This window comes from Schistocerca gregaria, chromosome 3 (assembly GCF_023897955.1).
Source record: "Schistocerca gregaria isolate iqSchGreg1 chromosome 3, iqSchGreg1.2, whole genome shotgun sequence".
NCBI lineage: Eukaryota > Metazoa > Arthropoda > Insecta > Orthoptera > Acrididae > Schistocerca > Schistocerca gregaria.
In genome coordinates this window covers 539445372-539467484 of record NC_064922.1, presented here as the reverse complement: position 1 = coordinate 539467484, position 22113 = coordinate 539445372, and the positions used below count along the sequence as shown (strand labels likewise).

The window sequence follows — 22113 nt, the reverse complement described above, 5'->3', positions numbered from 1 at the left end:
CCTTCTATCAAGAGAAATGGCACCCCAGACCATGTCTCCTGGTTGTCAGGGCATATGGCGGATGGCAGACACGTTCGTATCCCATTACTGTCCAGGCAGTTTCCAGTATGTCTTTGCTGGTCATCAGGGCTCAGCTCGAAGCAGGCCTCGTCACTGAAGACAATTCTACTCTATTCAAAGGGTTTCCAGGTTTAAGACGTGTCTGGAGACGCCCCACGGAGCAGCGTGATACCAGCCTGATCGTCGCCCACCGTACAGCCTGACAGTCAGGAATGGTACTCTGGGGTGCCATTCCTTTTCACAGCAGAATCCCTTTGGTTGTCATCCGCGGCATCCTTACAGCACAGCAGTACGTCTACGGTATTATAGGTCCCGTTTTGTTGCCCATCATGGCATGCCATTCTGGGCTTCCATTTCAGCAAGATAATGCGAGGGTTTCTACTGGCTGTTTTCATGTTTGTCGAACCATACTTTGGCCAACAAGGTCGCCGGATCTCTTCACGATTGAGAACGTGGAGCATTATGGGCAGGTTCCTCCAACCAACTCGGGATTTTGGCGACATAACGAGGCAATTGGCCAAATCTGGCACGATATGCTTCAAGAGGACATCCAACAACCCTACCAGTCAATACCAAGCCGAATAACTGCTTGCATAAGGGCCAGAGATAGACCAACGCTTTATTGACTTGTTTAATTTGTGAAACTTTTTCTCTTGAATAAATCATCCACTTTTTCTGAAATTATAATCATTTATTTTTCTGTGCATGCACATCACATATACTGATTTCCGCCCCATTTGTATAATTCTTTGGTGCGTCTTTTTTTTAGATTCAGAGTACCTCTTTTCTCTCATTAACTTATAAGGGTTAAGAATTTGTCCCAACTTCATCCGCCCCCCCCCCCCCCCCATTCTGTGTATCTTGTTTGAAGATTTTCATCGGTACTGCAGTGTCAACGGGTCCCAGTCGGTCCATGCTCTGTCTCAGCATCACCGACCGACATCTGGAAAAACCCTCTGGAAACTAAGAACCATACATATTAGAGCATACAGATTAGAGCAGAAGCCTGCAGTAGCTTCGTTTGTGGAGCTGTCTGATGAAGTTATGCCTCCAAGCAGTGTCGTAGGCGTTCTCAAGATTATGGAATAGACTGTTGGGTATTTATCACCCAGAGAACATTCTCGTATTGCCATTTTAACAGGGTGGGGTTCTCGAAGCTTGAACGAAATGTTTTGGACCCACACTGCAATCGAGGATGACGTTTCTGTGATCCTAAGACCCAAATCATACTGTTATTAAGGGCGACGTTGATACGTTCCGCATTGTGTTAAAGGATTCTTTAGGCCCAGACAAACTTTTGAGGACTATTTCAATGCAATTCATAATACAATAAACACATTTCCTCATACTGCTCATACCTTTCTTGCCTTCACATTTGAAAATGACTGACGACGAGAATTATTCTTCCTAGCTCTGCTTGTTAAACAAGTGTTTTCCCTCCCAAACGGATTACCTAACTAGATGGGAGTGAATTTTTGCAAATTGTAGGTGCCATGGTATTCACACGAGTAGATGGTGAAATAATAGTCCAGGAAAACAGAGAATCGCTTGCCTGTGTTTGCCTTATGCAACGGAGGTGCAGCAGCTTTCCATATGTTGTCCACTAACAAATGTTTCGCCTGAATAGCATGCAGCACATCTTGAGACTGAGTTTTTTGAGTAAATATTTGTACCATCCTCACGATTTGGGCGATTAATCAAGATCTCTGTTCCTTGTGGAGCACGATGTTGCACCGTAGGCCACACATTGCCGAAGAAGCATGCCTAGAGCTTATGGTTAGAGAAGAATGGCGGCGCTCACCAAACACTGGATCAGGAACGCCAGGTTCTTCAAATCCGTACTCAACCAACAAAGACTCAGCTACCTGAGGTGCTCCCCATTTGCACCACCAAGGGAGGCACGTGTGGCTTATCGCATGTCGCGGAAGGAGGATGCTACAGTGGATCTTACTTTCCGTGTAAACTGTCTTGTAACGTTGCTATATCATGTAGATAACACAAATACTGCCTTCAACTGATTCCATATGTCAAGTCGGATCCATATCAAATTGATAAAAATTATTATTTCCTTTAGTAACTATCGTATTGAGCTATTCCGTAATGAAATGCTTCACATTCTAAACTGTGATCATTAGCAGAACATTCATAGTGTGCAAGCTTGTTAACTTGATAATTTTTTTTCTGTATCTCTCTCTAGTTTCCTTTGCATTTTGGGCAAATTTGTCACTTATTGGAGTAACCATTATAATAAACTAACTAGCACGCTCTGTTACAGGAAGACCGTTCCTCGGGGCCAAGGATGAATGTGCTCGAGCTGATGAACTCCATGATGGTTGGTTAAGTAGCTATTTTAGTTTTAAAAGCTCTTTAACGTTACTGTATTCAACACCAGTAGATGCGTAAAATATGCATACTTTTTTTAGATGGAATGTCTCTAATAGAAGCTTTTGTCATTAGTAATGTTCACGTTCAGCTTCTTACAGTAGTTGCAGTTGAAAATTATTCTGCTTCAAATATAACGATGGTAATAGAAATCAAGATAATATAATAAGAATGATGGTTACAGTTACAATAATGGTAAATTCAGGTTGAGACAGTCAAAGCCTTGATCATGTATTATATTGGTTATATATTATATTGACATAAGCATAAATCTGAGAAAAGCAGGTTTCCGTTTCACTTTGTCCTCCTTGATTTCCTTGCTGTTTTCTTCAGTTCTTGGTAGGATTTTCCTTCTCTCAAATCATCCAACATACCGAATACTCTGTTTTTACATTTTGTGTTTTCTTCAGTTATAATTTTTGAGTAACCGTCTTCTTCAATATGTGTCTGACATTTCCGAACTTCGTCTTCTGCTAATTACAGGTGACTTCTTGTTCCCTTTACTCTTCCGAATGCTTCAGTATTTGTCACTACGTCAACATCGTCATCATCGTCTATATCACAGGTTAGTCCTCTGTGTCTCTTCCAGTCCACAAGTCCAGGTCGTCCTTTTTATGCTTAAACATATTTTGCCAACTGGTCGTATTTTAAGATGTTGTTTTGGCAACCGATTGTTGCTCATTCGAAGAACACGGGCGAATCGTTTTTAGAAGTCTTCTGTGGGTTCGCCAAGTATTCAAAAGATCTTCAGTCTTTATTGTCTTCACTACTAATTTGATCCAGTCTACCACGACCTCTCATTTCTCTCAGAAACATCATTTCCTTGGCATGAATTCCATCCTATTGCTGATGTGAATCTTACTGCCACGCAGACAAGTTGGGCTACCATTATCTTGTAGTTTGCAAAAAATTTTCAGCAAAGTTTTGATGACTGTGCTGTATACTGTGAAATACTAGCTAACTTTCTCTCAATGCCTCTATTTTGGTCATGTATGATATTGCAGCCTAGGTAATACAGGTTTGATATTTGATCGAGATAGTTGCCATATTAACGCATTTCTTTAATCTTAATTTCTTTTCTATACGAACGTGAATTCGATTACTGTTTTTGACATGTCAGTTATATATTTTGGTTATATTATGCAGCAAGTGGGCTGCGTTATTTATGTTTCTGGAAATTTGAAAGGATAAATTTATGTTATTGGATTTGAATACCTGCTGGAGTTCTGTTGCCTCATCATGTTTTCCAAGGCCCTTATTACACTATAAAAGACATTTTCCAAGCATCTTTCATGGAAGACGTTTTATAAAAACTTTGACGGTGTACGAGGATAGTGTTATCATATATTTTATAACAATTAGAGCATGGCTCTAGTTTTATAAAAGTTTTGAAAATGTGATATAGGCCTAATTGCCGTTATGAATAATACCATAAACATGCAGTAACGTTTTCTAACGTCTTGATTGGTTGATATAACCACTTGCTCCACCCCAGAATTCTCACAGAATACTAATTTGCCTGTTAGATAACCAAAATTCATTCGGACATGCAATTTTAAACGCGGTAAAGTTATAGCAATTTAGAATAACCACAGGAGACCGTCGTAGCGCTCCTCCCGCCAGATGACTAAGAATGACTGAAAGCTTCATCATTTGTTCCTCACGCACTGTTCATCGTAAAGCACTGTCTTCTACACTTCCAACAAAAAAAAAAAACACTGTCAATATTCACCCTAGCTTGTACTCTTATTTTTAGTTGCCTACAATTTTCTCAAGCCCGAAAAACATCATTTTTTTCGATATTTTCTTGGCTGAGGTGCCATGTGCGGGGGCGGCATGCGGAGGCAAAATGATTCTCTTATTTTTGTAGCATTTTGTAACGAACTCTGCTTTATTTCACTCTACAACAGCTGCTCAGATGCATGGTATTTTCAGTTGTAAATAACAGGGGAGAAACAATGACTCTGAATGTCGGAACAATGACTCTGAATGTCAGAGGGTTTAATTCACTATTTTATCACCTGAGCGTTCTTTCAGATAAATTGTCTGATACAGAACTTCTCCATGCAGATCTGTGGATAAAATATGCTTAATGGGCTGAACACGGACTAAGCAGAGTTCACACATTCTCAGAGCATAGGTATTTTCTGAAAGCGCATTAGTTACATTCAGTGAGACCAATTGCTGTACAGCAGCAGACTATTCAACTTCATAGAAAGGCAGCAGTGTTTTTCTCTCATTGTTCTCTTAGCTGTTCTCTCTTTCTGTCTCTGGACCTCACTGCACCACTATCCAGTGAGATGTTGGGGTTCTGAAACCACCTATGTTTTGCCAACAAAGTCTTCATTTGTAGTTTGTGTTTATTTATTGTCAACTTTCTTATTTGGTTACCTTACATTCATTACTGTGACACTAGTTATTGTTGTTCATTATCACTGCAGTTAATATCATTAGTCTGTTCTTAACGGTGTTGTCTTCCAGTAGAATTTGAGTGCAGTCAAGTTATAAAGGCCGCAGAGTGGGAGGAATTATGTGGTATCACTGTGGTACCTCAAAGAGAAGCCTTATAGCAGCTGACCGACAAGCCTCAGTGCCTTTTTCTGCATGTACTGTAGCTTTAGAATGTATTTGTTCACAGCGTTTCTTCACACTACCCGAAACTTATTGTAGGAGCGCACGCATTAGAGTCTTGGGGAGAAACCATCCAAACTGTGGAGGCGAAGTGGGGTCCGGATTTGGTTGCGGGTACGTGCCATCTTGATTTTCTGTTCCCTTCCTGTGATTTCCTCGATCAGCAGACACCCCGTAAATCTTCAGTCTACAGTGATGTCTGGATATCGTGCAGTCCTCATCGGTGGGACGTCACTGAAATTAACTTGTAGCAGCGCCAGTCATCAGGAAGGCATATATTTATGAGGATGATGGCTTGCCTTTTCGCAACATAAATTCAACTCTCTAATTAATTGCGAAGTCTGAAAGATTGTGATGGTTAGGTGGAAGAAGCGCAATACAGCATTAACGCTGATGCTCCAGATGAAGATAGATCTATCATCAACGTAAAGAACAAGCTGGAGTCTGTTGGTTACTAAATTGGTTCAATAAGAAGCCTTTCTACTCTTTAGGCGAAGAATGTTGTGCATTACTTCTTCTGCCATCAAGGCAATCTTGACAACTTCAGCTTTGGCGGCAAGGTATTGGGGCTGCCTCTCCTCGACCATCAAAGACAGGTTTAAAATCGTGAGCAAAAACACCCTCAAGCGCGGTCCCTTCTTCGTTGAACTTCGCAAATCACGTTTTATCCAACGCAGAGCGGCAGCAGCTTCTTGTTCTGACACTGAAATTTCTTGGTGGCTTGCCAGGCACCAATGGTGTCCAGCATCAAGAAACAGATTGTTCTTGCCCATTCCTCATTTTAGTGAATATCTGTTTTTATATGTTTTTCTTTCCTGGGGCGGCTCAACAGGCACTTGTTTGCAGCAGCTTTGGTGAGTTCTACTCTCAACAGACCTCGTTCAACGAGGTGATAAGATGAGAAAGATTATGTGGTAGTGGTTTCAAGGCATCCCACTGGGGCTAGGGCCTGTCTCCCTGGTGGCATTGATGCTGGTGTCGCTTAAGCAGCAGCGCGCGACATTAAAGTCTGCGTCCCGCACTGAGCTAGCCTTCGCTGCAACATACACATCACGAATGTAAATATTCCATTTACTTATTCAGGTTAAAAGCAGCAAACGGCAGCATGCAAGATGCACACATAAATAAACATAAGAACACTTATAAACTAACTACTAATTGAAAAATCAAAAAGCAGTGACATAGTCTACATTGGTATACATTAAAATAACGTGAAAACACACAAAAATGACAATCGAAGCAACTGTCATCCAATATTTGACAATTACAACAGCTTCAAAACTTGCAGAGATATTGTCATCTGTGGTATATCATGGAGGATATAGTATACAATGGTATAAGGGCTCTGTAGTTTGTTTTGATTATGTGGAATACTCCCATTTCTGTAAATTGTCTTTTGACCTTGCGACTGCCGCTCTGAGCCGGTTCAGAGTTTTTCACAGAGTCTTTCGTGAGTGAAGTCAACAGTCAGAATCTCCGATGGTGTTATCCAGTGGTATTCAGTCCTCGACTTTCACATACATAACTGGGAATAACTCTACTGTCCAGTGTTGTCTGTTGCCCTGATGAAACTTTTCCTGGACGTCAGTACTGAAGAAGTATGACGGTGATCACTTAATGGGTCTTTGTTGGAGGAAGATATACCTTCTTTTACATGCAGCTATCTCACGTCTAATGTCTGGAGAGGCAGTTCCAATTAAATGATTTTGCCGCTGTATACGTTCCAGACATCCAGTAATGAGTCTACACTACTCATTAAGAGTGATACCCACTTGTTTAGAAGGGGAAAAACTGCACCAAATAGACCTAGAATGTTCACCTCCAACGTAACAAAAAGATACATCTGTAGTTTTAACTGTTTTTGCTGTTTCCCCTAGCAATATGTTGCTTCTTGCCAGTACTTTTTGTTTTACATTCAGAAACTTTTTTTTGGAAGACAAACCACTCAGCAGTGACTCCAAGATATATGGACTGGAAATTGTGTTCCAGTTGCACTCCTCTTCAAGTAACTCGAAGTTTCCTAACGGCCAGTTTGTTCCTCGGATGGAATGCGCACATTCGTGGCTTGTTGGCATTTGGTTTTAACTGGTTCTTACAGCAGTATTTATCTAATTCCTCCAAAGCAGCGCTAAGATTTAGTACCTGCTATTCAAAGGTCTCATTCTCGGAAGAGAGAGCGAGACCATCAGCATATAAGAAACTTCGTGTGTTATTACCCAGTATGTAACAGTTGATATAAATATTAATTAAGGGGACTTCTACGTGAATACTGTAACTGGCAAAAAATCGCTTTTTAAATTTTTGTCCTCTTCTGGACGAGAAAAAGTTTACTTCCAGGAAAATGGACCACAGAAAGTAGCAAAATTAGAGAAATTTAAAAGTGGCTGCACGCACCACGAGGTCCCTATGTCACACAGTCAGCTCTATTGAAAATAAAGTTTTACTCTCATTTGTTTCATTTTTATGACTTTTAATGACTTTTAGTCCCTTAAGTTGGCTAACCTGCGAAAGCTTTAGCGTTGCTTATCTTTTGTTTATTTAGTCAGTGTTTGCTGTTGTTTCAACAACTGTATATGGAAATGGTTACCAAAAACTGTACTACTAGGTCTAAACACTTTTAAAATAGATGTGCTAGATGTTCTATGTTTCAATGACGGTGTAGTGTCAAGGATTAATGTTATTGAACTGATGGGAATGCATTGTGAACTAAATATGCATAGAGCTCTAATAGCCACTGACCGGAGGAGACTCTTTGAAGCAGAAAAATCAGGGTTGGAAGCCACCAAAGAAGCAAGAATAAGAAGTGTGGAAGAGAGAAAGGAGGAAGAACAACACAGGGAACAAGACGAATATGGACCTGGGATGCATTAGTGCCACGCAAGTTTAATAGAAGAAGCAAGTTTTAACTTTAACTTGAATTTCCCGAAAGTTAAATTATTTCATTTTCCGGTACACTTTGGCTAAAAACTATTAAAGATACAGAGCTGAAATTTTCTATGCTGTCTTAAAACATGCCGAACTAAGAAGTAGATTACCTACTCTTGTGACTCGAGTTTGAAAATAAAATGCTTTTTTGAAGAAAAACCCTGAAATTTTTTGATAAACGTACTTAAAAATTTATTGTGCTACAATTTATGACAGCACCATAATTTCAATAGTGTGCTTTAAAGATAATAGTGTACAGAACTTACACGAAAAAATAAACCTTCTACTTTGTTTTTGTTTTGAGAAATGTGTACCTATGATGTATATAAATAATTAGCATGGTTTATTTCACTTGAACAAAAAAATTTTAAAAAGTGTGAGATCTAAAGCTGATCTCTTAAAAGCTAGTAAGCATTATATGGGCTTACAAATCTTATTCTTTGAGTTACACTGTTTAGAAAACTGACATTTTTTTCAAGGTTTCCCCTGGTATTCACAGATCAGTCCCCTTCCCAGAGGAGCCAAAACACTGCTTACAGTAACTCGTTCTGTTGCACCCTCCATCGATAGAGCTGAACTTGTGATTCAACGAAAAACATTTTATTTTGAAGGAGATCTTGAATCATTCATGTAAGATGGTAATCTTCAGTTTCTTTTATTCATTTTTCACGGGAGTATGTGATGGTTAATTGTGCCGTAAGCTACTGCTAGATCAATAAATCCTAGCCCAGTGCATTTCTTGTCTCAAAGCCGTCTTTAATATGCTGGATTAGATTTAGAACCTGGTCTGTACAGTTCTTACCTGTCTAAATCCAGCTTAAGGGAGGTTCAACTGCTTCTAAGAGTCTGTTATGGATCATTCGTTCAGACATCTTGTAGTAATCATGGAGAAGAGCAGTTGATCTGTAACTCCTTTGATCATCAACTTGCTTGCCTTGTTTCACAGTGGCAACTACATGAGACCTCCTCCATAATTTTGTAATCCGACAATTACTAGGACTTTTGTTTGGCTCTTATGTTATCTAAGCCACCAGATTTATCAACTTTAATATATGATATTATCTTCTCCAGTTCTTCTTGAGTTAAATGGTGAGAAAGATCGCCTGGTCCATCTTTCAGTGATCTGCATATTTTAGTTGAAGACTTATCAATGCGAAAGTCTGGTTTAGCATTCTTAAGTATAATATTATCTATTTGATTAGTACAAACGTTGGCATATAGAGATCTGTAAGTCAACTTGAATATGTTTCCCTTGGAATGAATGTATTCCACTTGACCCCCCTGTGGTCGAGATGGCATTGCGGTGCTGAATAGCTGTTAATTGTCATATACTATCAAGAGATAGTCATAAGAAATCACAGTCCATGTTGTACAATGTAAACTTCCACTGCCGGAGTAGTCACAATAAATAAAATTCTCCGGAGTATCATGCCGCTGTCGAAGGGATTTCGCTTTAAAACCCGTCGTTTCGTTCCCAACTACTGAGGACATTTTCAAGTGGAATCACAACTTTGTTGAATGTCCGATTCACACCCTGGCTCGCTACACACTACAGCAAAATTCCGCTTCCGCGCAGTGACGTGAAGTCACATGTTTTGAATACCAGAACGCAACTGGCCGTTGTCGACTACCGTTGTCCGCTGTTACTATTATCCCTTGGTGGAAGACTGGTAGACATCTTCTTCAGCACCGGAATTAAAATTTCATTCAATTTCACGCCATCCTCCTTCCTATTAAAATACTTGGGGTGTTCAAAGTCTCTATGGCCTCTCTGTACAGCCTTTCGTGGTGTACTTTTGTGGCTGCCAGGTCGATAGCTCTAATAGCCACTGGCCGGAGAGGACTCTTTGAAGCTGCTATAAAGCATGCTCCGCAACAGCTGCTCTGTCATTCTCCCCTCTTCTGCAATTGCCCTTGTGCTCTTCGAGTAGTTTTTTGACAGCTATTTTTGTAGTGCCCACGTACAGCTCCCCACGAATACAAGAAATCTTATAAATTCCAGCGTCTTCCAGCAGTGGCGAGCTTCCTTGTCCGATTTTAGGTGATCTTGTATCTTCCGTGTGGTGTGTAAATTACCGCGATGTTGTGTTTGTTGGTGTGCAGTTTCCCTGTTACGCCCTCTGGAAGGTCAACCTTACTGCAGCACTAATCCACTGCAGTGAAGTTCGCCATCCAGAGGGCAGCTATTTTCAGTTGTTGATTGCTGTGAGTGGGTGGTTGGAGGCTGCTTGGGCTGAAGTGCAGCAAGTAATCTGAGATAGCTCATTACGTTCCGCATTTTGGCAGCTTCTGTGCTCTCTATTAAGTAATTGTCCTCTTGAAGTCGGAGCGTCCTGGTAGCTGGCGATATAATTTTCTTTGCAGATGGCGCATGCGACAGCTCTATCACTCTTCACTTTTGGGCATTCCTTGGTACAGTGATTTTTCAGCAGTCTTCACAAATAGGATTGACCTACAGTTGCGTTTCACCACATAGTTAAAAACCCGGAACCTGAAGCATCGTCCACAGCGACGTTTTCCTTCGGCAGTAATGCCTAGGGACATCAGTTGATATGTCTTCAGCGACTTGACACACTCGACTGTTTCACCTCGTATTCTTCTGACTCGAGTTTTTTTTTTTTTTTTTTGTAGCTGGGATGCCTCCTGATTACTACATTAATAGGATTTCTCGTGTGATTTTGTGCTAACACTAGCGTTACCCGTTGACATACATAAGTTACCTCGCTGTAGTACAGTCAGCACCAGTGCGTAAGCAAGTCTTCAATAGGTCCCATTCAATTATTTCTAAAGTTCCATTTAACCGCCACAGTATTTGACTACGAGTGGTGCTATCGGCAGTTGAGCTTAGTGTGGAGCATGCTCCAATGCATTAGCCATTGGTTATATGTCTTCTCTCAATGGTAGAGTATTGTTTATGTACTACCTTAGAATGAAATTTTCACTCTCCAGCGGAGTGTGCGCTGATATAAAACTTCCTAGTAGATTAAAACTGTGTGCCGGACCGAGACTCGAACTCGGGACCTTTGCTTTCGCGGGCAAGTGCTCTACCTAGGAGACGAGATACTGGCGGAATTAAAGCTGTGAGGACGGGTCGTGAGTCGTGCATTGGTAGCTCAGTTATAGCAGGGCGGTAGCTATCTGCCGTTCCATACGACAAGGGTGCCTCCTCTCTACCCTTCTGTATGCCATTGCCCTTCAGGCCCTCATTGGAGGCTTGACGGCCAAGCTCTCTGGCCTCACCCTACACCAACACACTTTTCGCAGTGGGGCATTTGCTGATGACCTCCTCTTCCTCATTCGCTCCGGCTCTGAGATTAGAGCAGTCCTCGAATTGATTACCCGTTATGGGGCTACCGCTGGCAGTGGCATGAATGTCGCCAAATCTTCTGCAATGCACATTGGACGAGGCCTCCAGGAGGGTGAAGTGGCACTCCTGCCGCTTGTGCGGACTATCCGGTACCTGGGCATTACCTTTACCCCCAAGATCACGTGCATAGCGGCAACGAATTTCAAAAAAATGGTTCAAATGGCTCTGAGCACTATGGGACTTAACTTCTGAGGTCATCAGTCCCCTAGAACTTAGAACTAGTTAAACGTAACTAACCTAAGGACATCACACACAGCCATGCCCGAGGAAGGACTCGAACCTGCGACCGTAGCGGTCGCGCGGTTCCAGACTGTAGCGCCTAGAACCGCTCGGCCATTCCGGCCGGCCAACGAATTTCCATCGCCTGTTACAGGTCATCCGCAACGACGTCCGCCAGAACCTCTTGCGCCGCCAGGACACACTTCAACGGGTTGAGTTTCTTAATCGTTATGTGGCATCAAAATTGGTCCACATCGCGCAAGTTCTCCCTCTGCCAACTGCAATTTGGCGCAACTTTCAGGCGGGTTTTGGCTATTATCCCATGGCTGGTTCCATGTTTAAAATTCGTTATGAGACACTTACCCTGCCCCTACGGAATGGTGGCGTCGGGCTCGTCGATGTCCGTATGCGAGCTGCAGTCTTGTACATGAGTACCATGAGAAAACAGTGGACTGGCCAGGGTACATCTCTAACACGCAGCTTGCTTGAGGTCCTCCGCCTGCTTTCACCTCACCACCAGTGTCCGTCGGCCATATCATGCCTCATTTGTCACTTATTTCGACCTTTTTCGTCGACTACAATTACACTCCTGGAAATGGAAAAAAGAACACATTGACACCGGTGTGTCAGACCCTCCATACTTGCTCCGGACACTACGAGAGGGCCGTACAAGCAATGATCACACGCACGGCACAGCGGACACACCAGGAACCGCGGTGTTGGCCGTCGAATGGCGCTAGCTGCGCAGCATAGGTGCACCGCCGCCGTCAGTGTCAGCCAGTTTGCCGTGGCATACGGAGCTCCATCGCAGTCTTTAACACTGGTAGCATGACGCGACAGCGTGGACGTGAACCTTATGTGCAGTTGACGGACTTTGAGCGAGGGCGTATAGTGGGCATGCGGGAGGCCGGGTGGTCTCCATGAAGCTGGGCTACGGTCCAGCACACCGTTAGGCCGTCTTCCGCTCACGCCCCAACATCGTGCAGCCCGCCTCCAGTGGTGTCGCGACAGGCGTGAATGGAGGGACGAATGGAGACGTGTCGTCTTCAGCGATGAGAGTCGCTTCTGCCTTGGTGCCAATGATGGTCGTATGCGTGTTTGGCGCCGTGCAGGAGAGCGCCACAATCAGGACTGCATACGACCGAGGCACACAGGGCCAACACCCGGTATCATGGTGTGGGGAGCGATCTCCTACACTGGCCGTACACCTCTGGTGATCGTCGAGGGGACACTGAATAGTGCACGGTACATCCAAACCGTCATCGAACCCATCGTTCCACCATTCCTAGACCGGCAAGGGAACTTGCTGTTCCAACAGGACAATACACGTCCGCATGTATCCCGTGCCACCCAACGTGCTCTAGAAGGTGTAAGTCAACTACCCTGGCCAGCAAGATCTGCGGATCTGTCCCACATTGAGCATGTTTGGGACTGGATGAAGCGTCGTCTCACGCGGTCTGCACGTCCAGCACGAACGCTGGTCCAACTGAGGCGCCAGGTGGAAATGGCATGGCAAGCCGTTCCACAGGACTACATCCAGCATCTCTACGATCGTCTCCATGGGAGAATAGCAGACTGCATTGCTGCGAAAGGTGGATATACACTGTACTAGAGCCGACATTGTGCATGCTCTGTTGCCTGTGTCTATGTGCCTGTGGTTCTGTCAGTGTGATCATGTGATGTGTCTGACCCCAGGAATGTGTCAATAAAATTTCCCCTTCCTGGGACAATGAATTCACGGTGTTCTTATTTCAATTTCCAGGAGTGTACATACATAGCAGTCTCCCAGATACGCGCACACCCAGGACTAAGGATTTTTACAGCCTGCTGCTGCCCTGTGTTCCCCGGAATGTGATGGAGACCAAATATCCCTCCATACAGTGGCCCATAGTGTGCACTACCTACGAACGTCCGGACACTGTGTTATCACTTAGTCAACAGGAAATTTGCCACGAATCAGCGGCTGCACAACATTTGCTTGTCAGAATCCCCTCTTTTGTCTCCTTTGTCAGCAACTGGACACTAATGAACACCGTCTGCATGCGCCTCTTCTTAAGATGTTTGGCGCTTCGTGCAGCAAATCATTGCCTGCTATCTCCGGTTGCCACGAGACACAATAGAATCTCGAATGTTTCTATACCCGAAGGACAGACATTTTCCCGCCGCCAAATCTCATGCTATTACGTGGCTCAAAGGGTGGGCGGTCGCTTATCTCTTTCATGCGGGACCTAAATCCCGCCTCGACTTCTGGACCTATTTATGTACAGCCCATGCAGCTCTCGAAAACACGTCACGTTACCGAACATTATTTGCTAACTATCTTCGAGGGGTCTTTGTTAGACCTCCACTAAGTTGGGGGGTGCCTGGCTCAGAGCGCACCTACCCCGCCTCCCCCGGCGGTGTCTAAGCCGCCTACGATCGATTCTACTTCTGTGCTCCCTGCCGCCGTTGGATAAGCAGCTGCAGCAGACAGTCGTATACCCCTAGCTTACTTTTTCTTTACATAGTTTAATTATTAATTTCTTTGCGTGTTTTTGGGTACTTGCATTGTTTAATTCATAAATTTCGGGCGTATTATAGTATTTGAGAGTTTTAGCATCACGTTTTAGTGTTTAGTTTGTAGATTCTTCCTTAAATTGCGTGTGAGTTTCGTATAGGAGGTGTAATTTCGAGTTTTAGTTACTGTAATCGTAAATTTAGGCAGATTGTAGCGCAGTCGTTAGGCATTTGTACAGGTTAGTTAATACATTCTTTGCGTGTTTCCCTTGCGTTATCTAGGTACGGACTCGTGTTTCAGTAACTCTTGTTCAACATCGATTAGAATGGACAGGGACTGTGATTGCTGTGTTCGGATGAGGGCTGAGTTGGCATCCCTTCGCTCACAGCTGCAAGCGGCGCTGACTTCGGTCGCGCAGCTTGAGGCTGTTGCCAATGGTCACCACTGTGGGGAGCCGGACTTGGGTATCACGGGGATGTCAACCTCGTCCCGTCTGTCCCCAGATCGGTCTGGCGCTGTGGTTGCCCCGGTTGCTGCCCGCAGTGGGGCTGAGACCTCGCTTGTGGTTGATTGGGAGGTCGTTCCAAGGCGTGGCAGGCACTGTCTCTGGCTGAGCCAGATGCAGCTGCCTGCCCTGTTTCAGAGGATGATTCTCAGCCTTCAAAGTCCGGGCAATCACAGAGGGTGGGCTTATTGGTAGTTGGGAGCTCCAATGTTAGGCGCGTTATGGGGCCCCTTAGGGATATGGCGGCTAAGGAGGGGAAGAAATCCAATGTGCACTCCGTGTGCATTCCGGGAGGAGTCATTCCTGATGTGGAAAGGGTCCTTCCGTATGCCATGAAGAGCACAGGGTGTAGCCAGCTGCAGGTGGTGGCACATGTCGGCAGTAATGACGTGTGTCGCTTTGGATCTGAGGAAATTCTCTCTGGATTCCAGCCGCTATCTGATTTGGTGAAGGCTGCCGGTCTTGCTTACGAGATGAAGGCAGCGCTCACCATCTGCAGCATCGTTGACAGAACCGATTGGCGACCTTTGGTGCAGAGCCGGGTAGAGGGTCTGAATCAGAGGCTCAGACGATTTTGCGAGCGTGTTGGCTGCAGATTCCTTGACTTGCGCCATAGGGTGGTGGGGTTTCGGGTTCCGCTGAATAGGTCAGGAGTTCACTACAGTCAGCTGGCGGCTACACGGGTAGCGGAGGCTGTGTGGCGTGGACTGGGCGGTTTTTTAGGCTAGAAGGCCTCGGGAAAGTACGGGGTGGGCTGCAATCTCAAAGGGTGCATGGCAAATACAAGACATGCTTGGATCAAGAAACAGTCGGAATTGTAGTTGTAAATTGTTGTAGTTGTGCTGGGAAAGTCCCTGAGCTTCAAGCGGTAATAGAAAGCACAGAAGCTGAAATCGTTATAGGCACAGAAAGCTGGCTAAAGCCTGTAATAAGTTCTGCAGAAATTTTTACGAAGTCTCAGACGGTGTTCAGGAAAGATAGATTAGGCAGAATTGGTGGTAGAGTGTTTGTGTTTGTCAGTAGTGGTTTATCTTGTAGTGAAGTCGAAGTAGATACTCAGTGCGAATTGGTATGGGTGGAGGTTATACTTAACAGCCGAACTAAGTTAATAATTGGCTCCTTCAACCAACCCTCAGACTCCAATGATATAGTTGCTGAACAGTTCAGAGAAAATTTGAGTCTCGTAACAAATAAATACCCCACTCATACGGTTATAGTTGGTGGGGACTTCAACCTTCCCTCGATATGTTGCAAAAATACTTGTTCAAAACCGGTGGTAGTTAGAAAACATCTTCCGAGATTGTCCTAAATTCTTTCTCCGAAAATTATTTCGAGAAGTTAGTCCACGAACCCACGCGAATTGTAAATGGTTGCGAAAACACACTTGACCTCTTAGCCACAAACAATCCAGAGCTGATAGAGAGCATCATGATTGATACAGGGATTAGTGATCACGAGGTCGTTGTAGCTAGGCTCAATACCGTTTCTTCCAAATCCACCAGAAACAAACGCAAAATAATTTTATTTAAAAAAGCGGATTAAGTGTCACTAGAAGCCTTCCTAAGAGACAATCTCCATTCCTTCCGAACTCACTATGCAAATGTAGACGAGATGTGACTCAAATTCAAAGATATAGTAGCAACAGCAATTGAAAGATTCATACCTCATAAATTGGTAAGAGGTGGAACTGTTCCCCCTTGGTACACAAAACAGGTCCGAACGCTGTTGCAGAGGCAACGGAAAAAGCTTGCGAAGTTCAGAAGAACGCGAAATCCCGAAGACTGCCTAAAATTTACAGACACGCGAAATTTGGCACGGACTTCAATGCGAGATGCCTTTAATAGGTACCACAACGAAACATTGTCTCGAAATTTGGTAGAAAATCCGAAGAAATTCTGGTCGTATGTAAAATATACAAGCGGCAAGACGCAGTCAATACCTTCGCTGCGCAGTGCCGATGATACTGTTACCGACGACTGTGCCGCTAAAGCGGAGTTATTGAACGCAGTTTTCCGAAATTCTTTCACCAGGGAAGACGAATGGAATATTTCACAATTTGAAACACGAACAGCTGCTAGCATGAGTTTCTTAGAAGTAGATACCTTAGGGGTTGCGAAACAACTCAAATCGCTTGATACGGGCAAGTCTTCAGGTCCAGATTGTATACCAATTAGGTTCCTTTCAGATTACGCTGATACAATAGCTCCCTGCTTAGCAATCATATACAATCGCTCGCTCACCGATAGATCTGTACCTACAGATTGGAAAATTGCGCATGTCGCACCAGTGTTTAAGAAGAGTATTAAGAGTCGTCCATCGAACTACAGACCTATATCATTGACGTCGGTTTGCAGTAGGGTTTTGGAGCATATACTGTATTCAAACATTATGAATCACCTCGAAGGGAACGATCTATTGATACGTAATCAGCATGGTTTCAGAAAACATCGTTCTTGTGCAACGCAGCTAGCTCTTTATTCGCACGAAGTAATGGCCGCTATCGACAGGGGATCGCAAGTTGATTCCGTATTTCTAGATCTTCGGAAAGCTTTTGACACCGCTCCTCACAAGCGACTTCTAATCAAGCTGCGAGCCTATGGGGTATCGTCTCAGTTGTGCGACTGGATTCGTGATTTCCTGTCAGGAAGGTCGCAGTTCGTAGTAATAGACGGCAAATCATCGAGTAAAACTGAAGTGATATCAGGTGTTCCTCAGGGAAGCGTCCTGGGACCGCTGCTGTTCCTGATCCATATAAATGACCTGGGTGACAATCCGAGCAGTTCTCTTAGGTTGTTCGCAGATGATGCTGTAACTTACCGTCTGGTAAGGTCATCTGAAGACCAGTATCAGTTGCAAAGCGATTTAGAAAATGTTGCGTTTCATTGGCAGGACACTTATAAGATGCAACAAGTCCACTAAAGAGATAGCTTACACTACACTCGTTCGTCCTCTGTTAGAATATTGCTGCGCGGTGTGGGATCCTTACCAGGTGGGATTGACAGAGGACATCGAAAGGGTGCAAAAAAGGGCAGCTCGTTTTGTATTATCACGTAATAGGGGAGAGAGTGTGGCAGATATGATACACGAGTTGGGATGTAAGTCATTAAAGCAAAGACGTTTTCCGTCGCGGCGAGATCTATTTACGAAATTTCAGTCACCAACTTTCTCTTCCGAATGCGAAAATATTTTGTCGAGCCCAACCTACATAGGTAGGAATGATCATCAAAATAAAATAAGAGAAATCAGAGTTCGCACAGAAAGGTTTAGGTGTTCGTTTTTCCCGCGCGCTGTTCTGGAGTGGAATGGTAGAGAGATAGTATGATTGGGTTCGATGAACCCTCTGCCAAACACTTAAATGTGAATTGCAGAGTAGTCATGTAGATATAGATGTAGATGTAGACCTCTGCGGATGGGAGAGCGCGTCGCAGATTGCGCGTATTTTACTTCTTTTTGCTTTTCCTTTTTCTTTTCTTTTTCTTTACCCAGAATTTATATTTTTTTCTCTGTCGCCGATGTGTTCCACATAATTTCATGATAATAGTGAATATTACAAAAACATAATGCAATCATAAATAAATAAATAAAAATAAAAAAGTTGGTAGAGGCCTTTCCCCGCGAAAGGCAAAGGTCCCGATTTCCAGTCTCGGTCCGGAACACAGTTTTAATCTGCGAGGAAGTTTCATGTACTGCCTTCTTCAACTGTGCAGCTTTGGCCTTGTGGCGACGGATACGCTGATGGAAGCCATCAGCAGTAGTCGTAGGTTTTCCACCAGGAGCACTCGTTCTGGCAACAATCGTTCATGGAGCCTTCTTGTACTGTTGTTATTTGCAGGCATTACTGGATTCACGTATATAAGTTTTCGAGAGCACGCTTCAGCCTGGTGATAGAGGTAAACGTAAAATCTTCCCACTGTTAATAGAATATTGATATCGTCTAAGCTTTGGTAACTGAGTTTATTGTGAAGCAAACTTTCGACATATAACATGATAGCAGGTCACGGGATCAGTTTCCGACATGTGCCTTCTCATACGTTTTTCGTTAAGGGACAGTGGAGATAAACGAGTTCAGGACTATTGACTGGTGTGCTGGAGTGAGAAGTTAGCATAATAAGTTGATTCACGTTACATTTATTCATAAAATTGAGCAAACTGCTCAACTTCAGTGCACATTTAATGCATATAAAACTCTGTCTCTGTGGTTCCTTAAAGACTGTCTGTTTTCCGAAAGGTTAGTCATTAGCATGCAGCAAGTTAAGTGAAGAATGAAGCATGGATGCTAAAGTGCTACAAAAATTCAGACACTTACAGCTGTTGGAAGACAAAGTTTAGCATCTTTAGCACAGTTCAAATTGTGAAAACTGGCTTGCAGCCCACAGTAGAGGGACATCATGAAGATTAATTTAGTTCACGAAGCGTGTAGTGAATCCTGAGTGCATAGGGAATAAAGTAGGCCCCGACTGGATTTAGTTAAACGATGGAAAATTATTAGTAGTAGTATCGCTATCTGTGTTATTGGACAGCTAGAATCATTACAGACACAGCACCTGGGCATTCTGGCCACTCTAACCTTGAACACGGTCACTGACCTTTTCATGGTCTTAATGAGATCCTAAAGGTCATGTATGACATCATCGATGTCATGATGTCAATAATCAGTCAGTCACTAATTGAAAATCAAAAGCACCATCCCCTTCCACTTCGCCCCCCCCCCCCTCACTCCATCCAGTCATAGAGCACTATTAAAAATCCAATATGGAGGAAATAACCCTTCAATTAGTAAATTAAAGAACCCCTATCTCTAATGAATCACAGTGCAGTACTCCTTATCTCAAGCCAGTCATTGTGCAGTATTAAAAATCTAACATGTTGAAATAGACCAACAGTGTACTTTATTGCCCCTCCTCCGCTCTTGAATGTGACCATCCAGAGTATAGTGTTAGAAAAGAGCCCAGTTGTGCTGGTAGGAAGTTAAAAAAACGCTCTGCCCCTCCCCTCCCCTCCCCACAATATCTCCAGACAGTGATAGTGTGGTGTTAAAAATCCAAGTTAATGGAAACAAGCCAACTGCACTTCATACCCCCCGTCCCCTACTGCCTACCGCCAACTAATCGGAGTGTAGTATTTACGTGGTGTGTCAGATTACATTGTTTCTGATTCAGATCCCCCCCCCCTCTCCCCATCCTCTTTATCATCAAGAAATCAGAGCGTAGTATTACGATGATTTGCCAGACATGCAATTAAAAAAAATTATGTAACCTTCATTTGAAAGTTGAAGATATTCATTGTTACCTACTACCTTATCTCCAGCCAACCATAGAACAGTATCAAAAATCCAAGCTGATGGAAATAGACCAATTGTGTGCTTTATACCCCACCCCCTACAGTAAACGTTAAACGATAAACGCTAAATGACAAACAATAAGTGCTAAACACTGAACACTAAAAACTAAACACTAAATGGTAACCACTAAATACCTAACGGTAAATGCTAAATGGTAACCACTAAATACCTAATAGTAAATGCTAAATGGTAAACACTCTCCATGTTAAAACACTAATAGTAAACACTAAATGCTTAATAGTAAACTTTAAACGGTACATGGCAAATATTACATGCTAAATGGTAGACGTTAAACGCAGTCTAATATACAAGTATAATTACGGGTCTCTATGAAAAAAAAATCCCCCCCATGAACAATAGACCTTGTCGTTGGTGGGGAGGCTTGCGTGCCTCACGATACAGATAGCTGTACCGTAGGTGCAACCACAGCGGAGGGGTATCTGCTGAGAGGCCAGGCAAACGTGTGGTTCCTGAAGAGGGGCAGCAGCCTTTTCAGTAGTTGCAGGGGCAACAGTCTGGAAGACTGACTGATCTGGCCTTGGAACACTAACCAAAATGGCCTTTCTGTTCTGGTTCTGCGAACAGCCGAAAGAAAGAGGAAACTACAGCCGTAATTTTTCCCAAGGTCATGCAGCTTTACTGGATGATTAAATTATGAGGGCGTCTTCTTCGGTAAAATATTCCGGAGGTAAAATAGTACCCCATTCGGATCTCCGGACGGGGACTACTCGAGAGGACGTCGTTATCAGGAGAAAGAAAACTGGTGTTCTACGGATCGGAGCGTGGAATGTCAGATACCTTAATCGGGCAGGTAGGTTAGAAAATCTAAAAAGGGAAATGGATAGGTTAAAGTTAGATATAGTGGGAATAGGAGTACGGGTAAGCTACTACAAACAGCATAGTGAACACATTATTGTGGACAAAACAGACACGAAGCCCACGCCTACTTCAGTAGTACAAGTTTATATGCCAACTAGCTCTGCAGATGATGAAGAAATTGATGAAATGTATAATGAGATAAAAGAAATTATTCAGGTAGTGAAGGCAGACGAAAATTTAATAGTCATGAGTGACTGGAATTCGAGAGTAGGAAAAGGGAGAGAAGGAAACATAGTAGGTGAATATGGATTGAGGGAGAGAAATGAAAGAGGAAGCCGCCTGGTAGAATTTTGTGCAGAGCATAACTTAATCATAGCTAACACTTGGTTCAAGAATCATGAAGAAAGGTTGTATACATGGAAGAACGCTGGAGATATTAAAAGGTATCAGATAGATTATATAATCGTAAAACAGAGATTTAGGAACCAGGTATTAAATTGTAATATATTTCCAGGGGCAGATGTGGACTCTGATCACAATCTATTGGTTATAAACTGTAAATTAAAACTGAAGAAACTACAAAAAGGTGGGAATTTAAGGAGATGGGACCTGGATAAACTAAAAGAACCAGTGGTTGTACAAAGTTTCAGGGAGAGCATAAGGAAACAATTGACAGGAATGGGGGAAAGAAATACAGTAGAAGAGGAATGGGTAGCTTTGAGGGATGAAATAGTGAAGGCAGCGGAGGCTCAAACAGGCAAAAAGACAAGGGCTGGTAAAAATCCTTGAGTAACAGGAGAAATATTGACTTTAATTGATGAAAGGAGAAAATATAAAAATGCAGTAAGTGAAGCACGCAAAAAGGAATACAAAAGTCTCAAAAATGAGATCGACAGGAAGTGCAAAATGGCTAAGCAGGGATGGCTAGAGGACAAATGTAAGGATGTGGAGGCTCATCTCACTAGGCTTGAACTACTTGCATGAATATCAAGAGCTTTGATGGAAACCCAGTTCTAAGCAAAGAAGGGAAAGCAAAGAAGGTGGAAAGAGTATACAGAGGGTGTATACAAGGGCGATGTACTTGAGGACAATATTATGGAACTGGAAGACGATGTAGATGAAGATGAAATGGAGAGATATGATACTGCGTGAAGAGTTTGACAGAGCACTGAAAGACCTGAGTCGAAACAAGGCCCCCGGAGTAGACAACATTCCATTAGAACTACTAACAGCGTTGGGAGAGCCAGTCCTGACAAAACTCTACCACCTGGTGAGCAGGATGTATGAGACAGGTGAAATACCCTCACACTTCAAGAACAATATAATAATTCCAATCCCAAAGAAAGCATGTACTGACAGATGTGAAA

At 43.3% G+C, this 22113-nt stretch overlaps 1 protein-coding gene across 1 annotated transcript in view; it reads left to right on the top strand.

Annotated features, from left to right (window-relative positions):
- The first annotated feature begins 2340 nt into the window (after nt 1-2340).
- LOC126354531 (uncharacterized) overlaps nt 2341-22113 on the top strand; it is a 126801-nt gene continuing 107028 nt past the window's right edge. Inside the window, exon 1 of the mRNA XM_050004260.1 lies at nt 2341-2392. Within this exon, the coding sequence (XP_049860217.1) occupies nt 2360-2392 (33 nt within the window). The 5' untranslated portion in view covers nt 2341-2359. The remainder of the gene's footprint in view (nt 2393-22113) is intronic.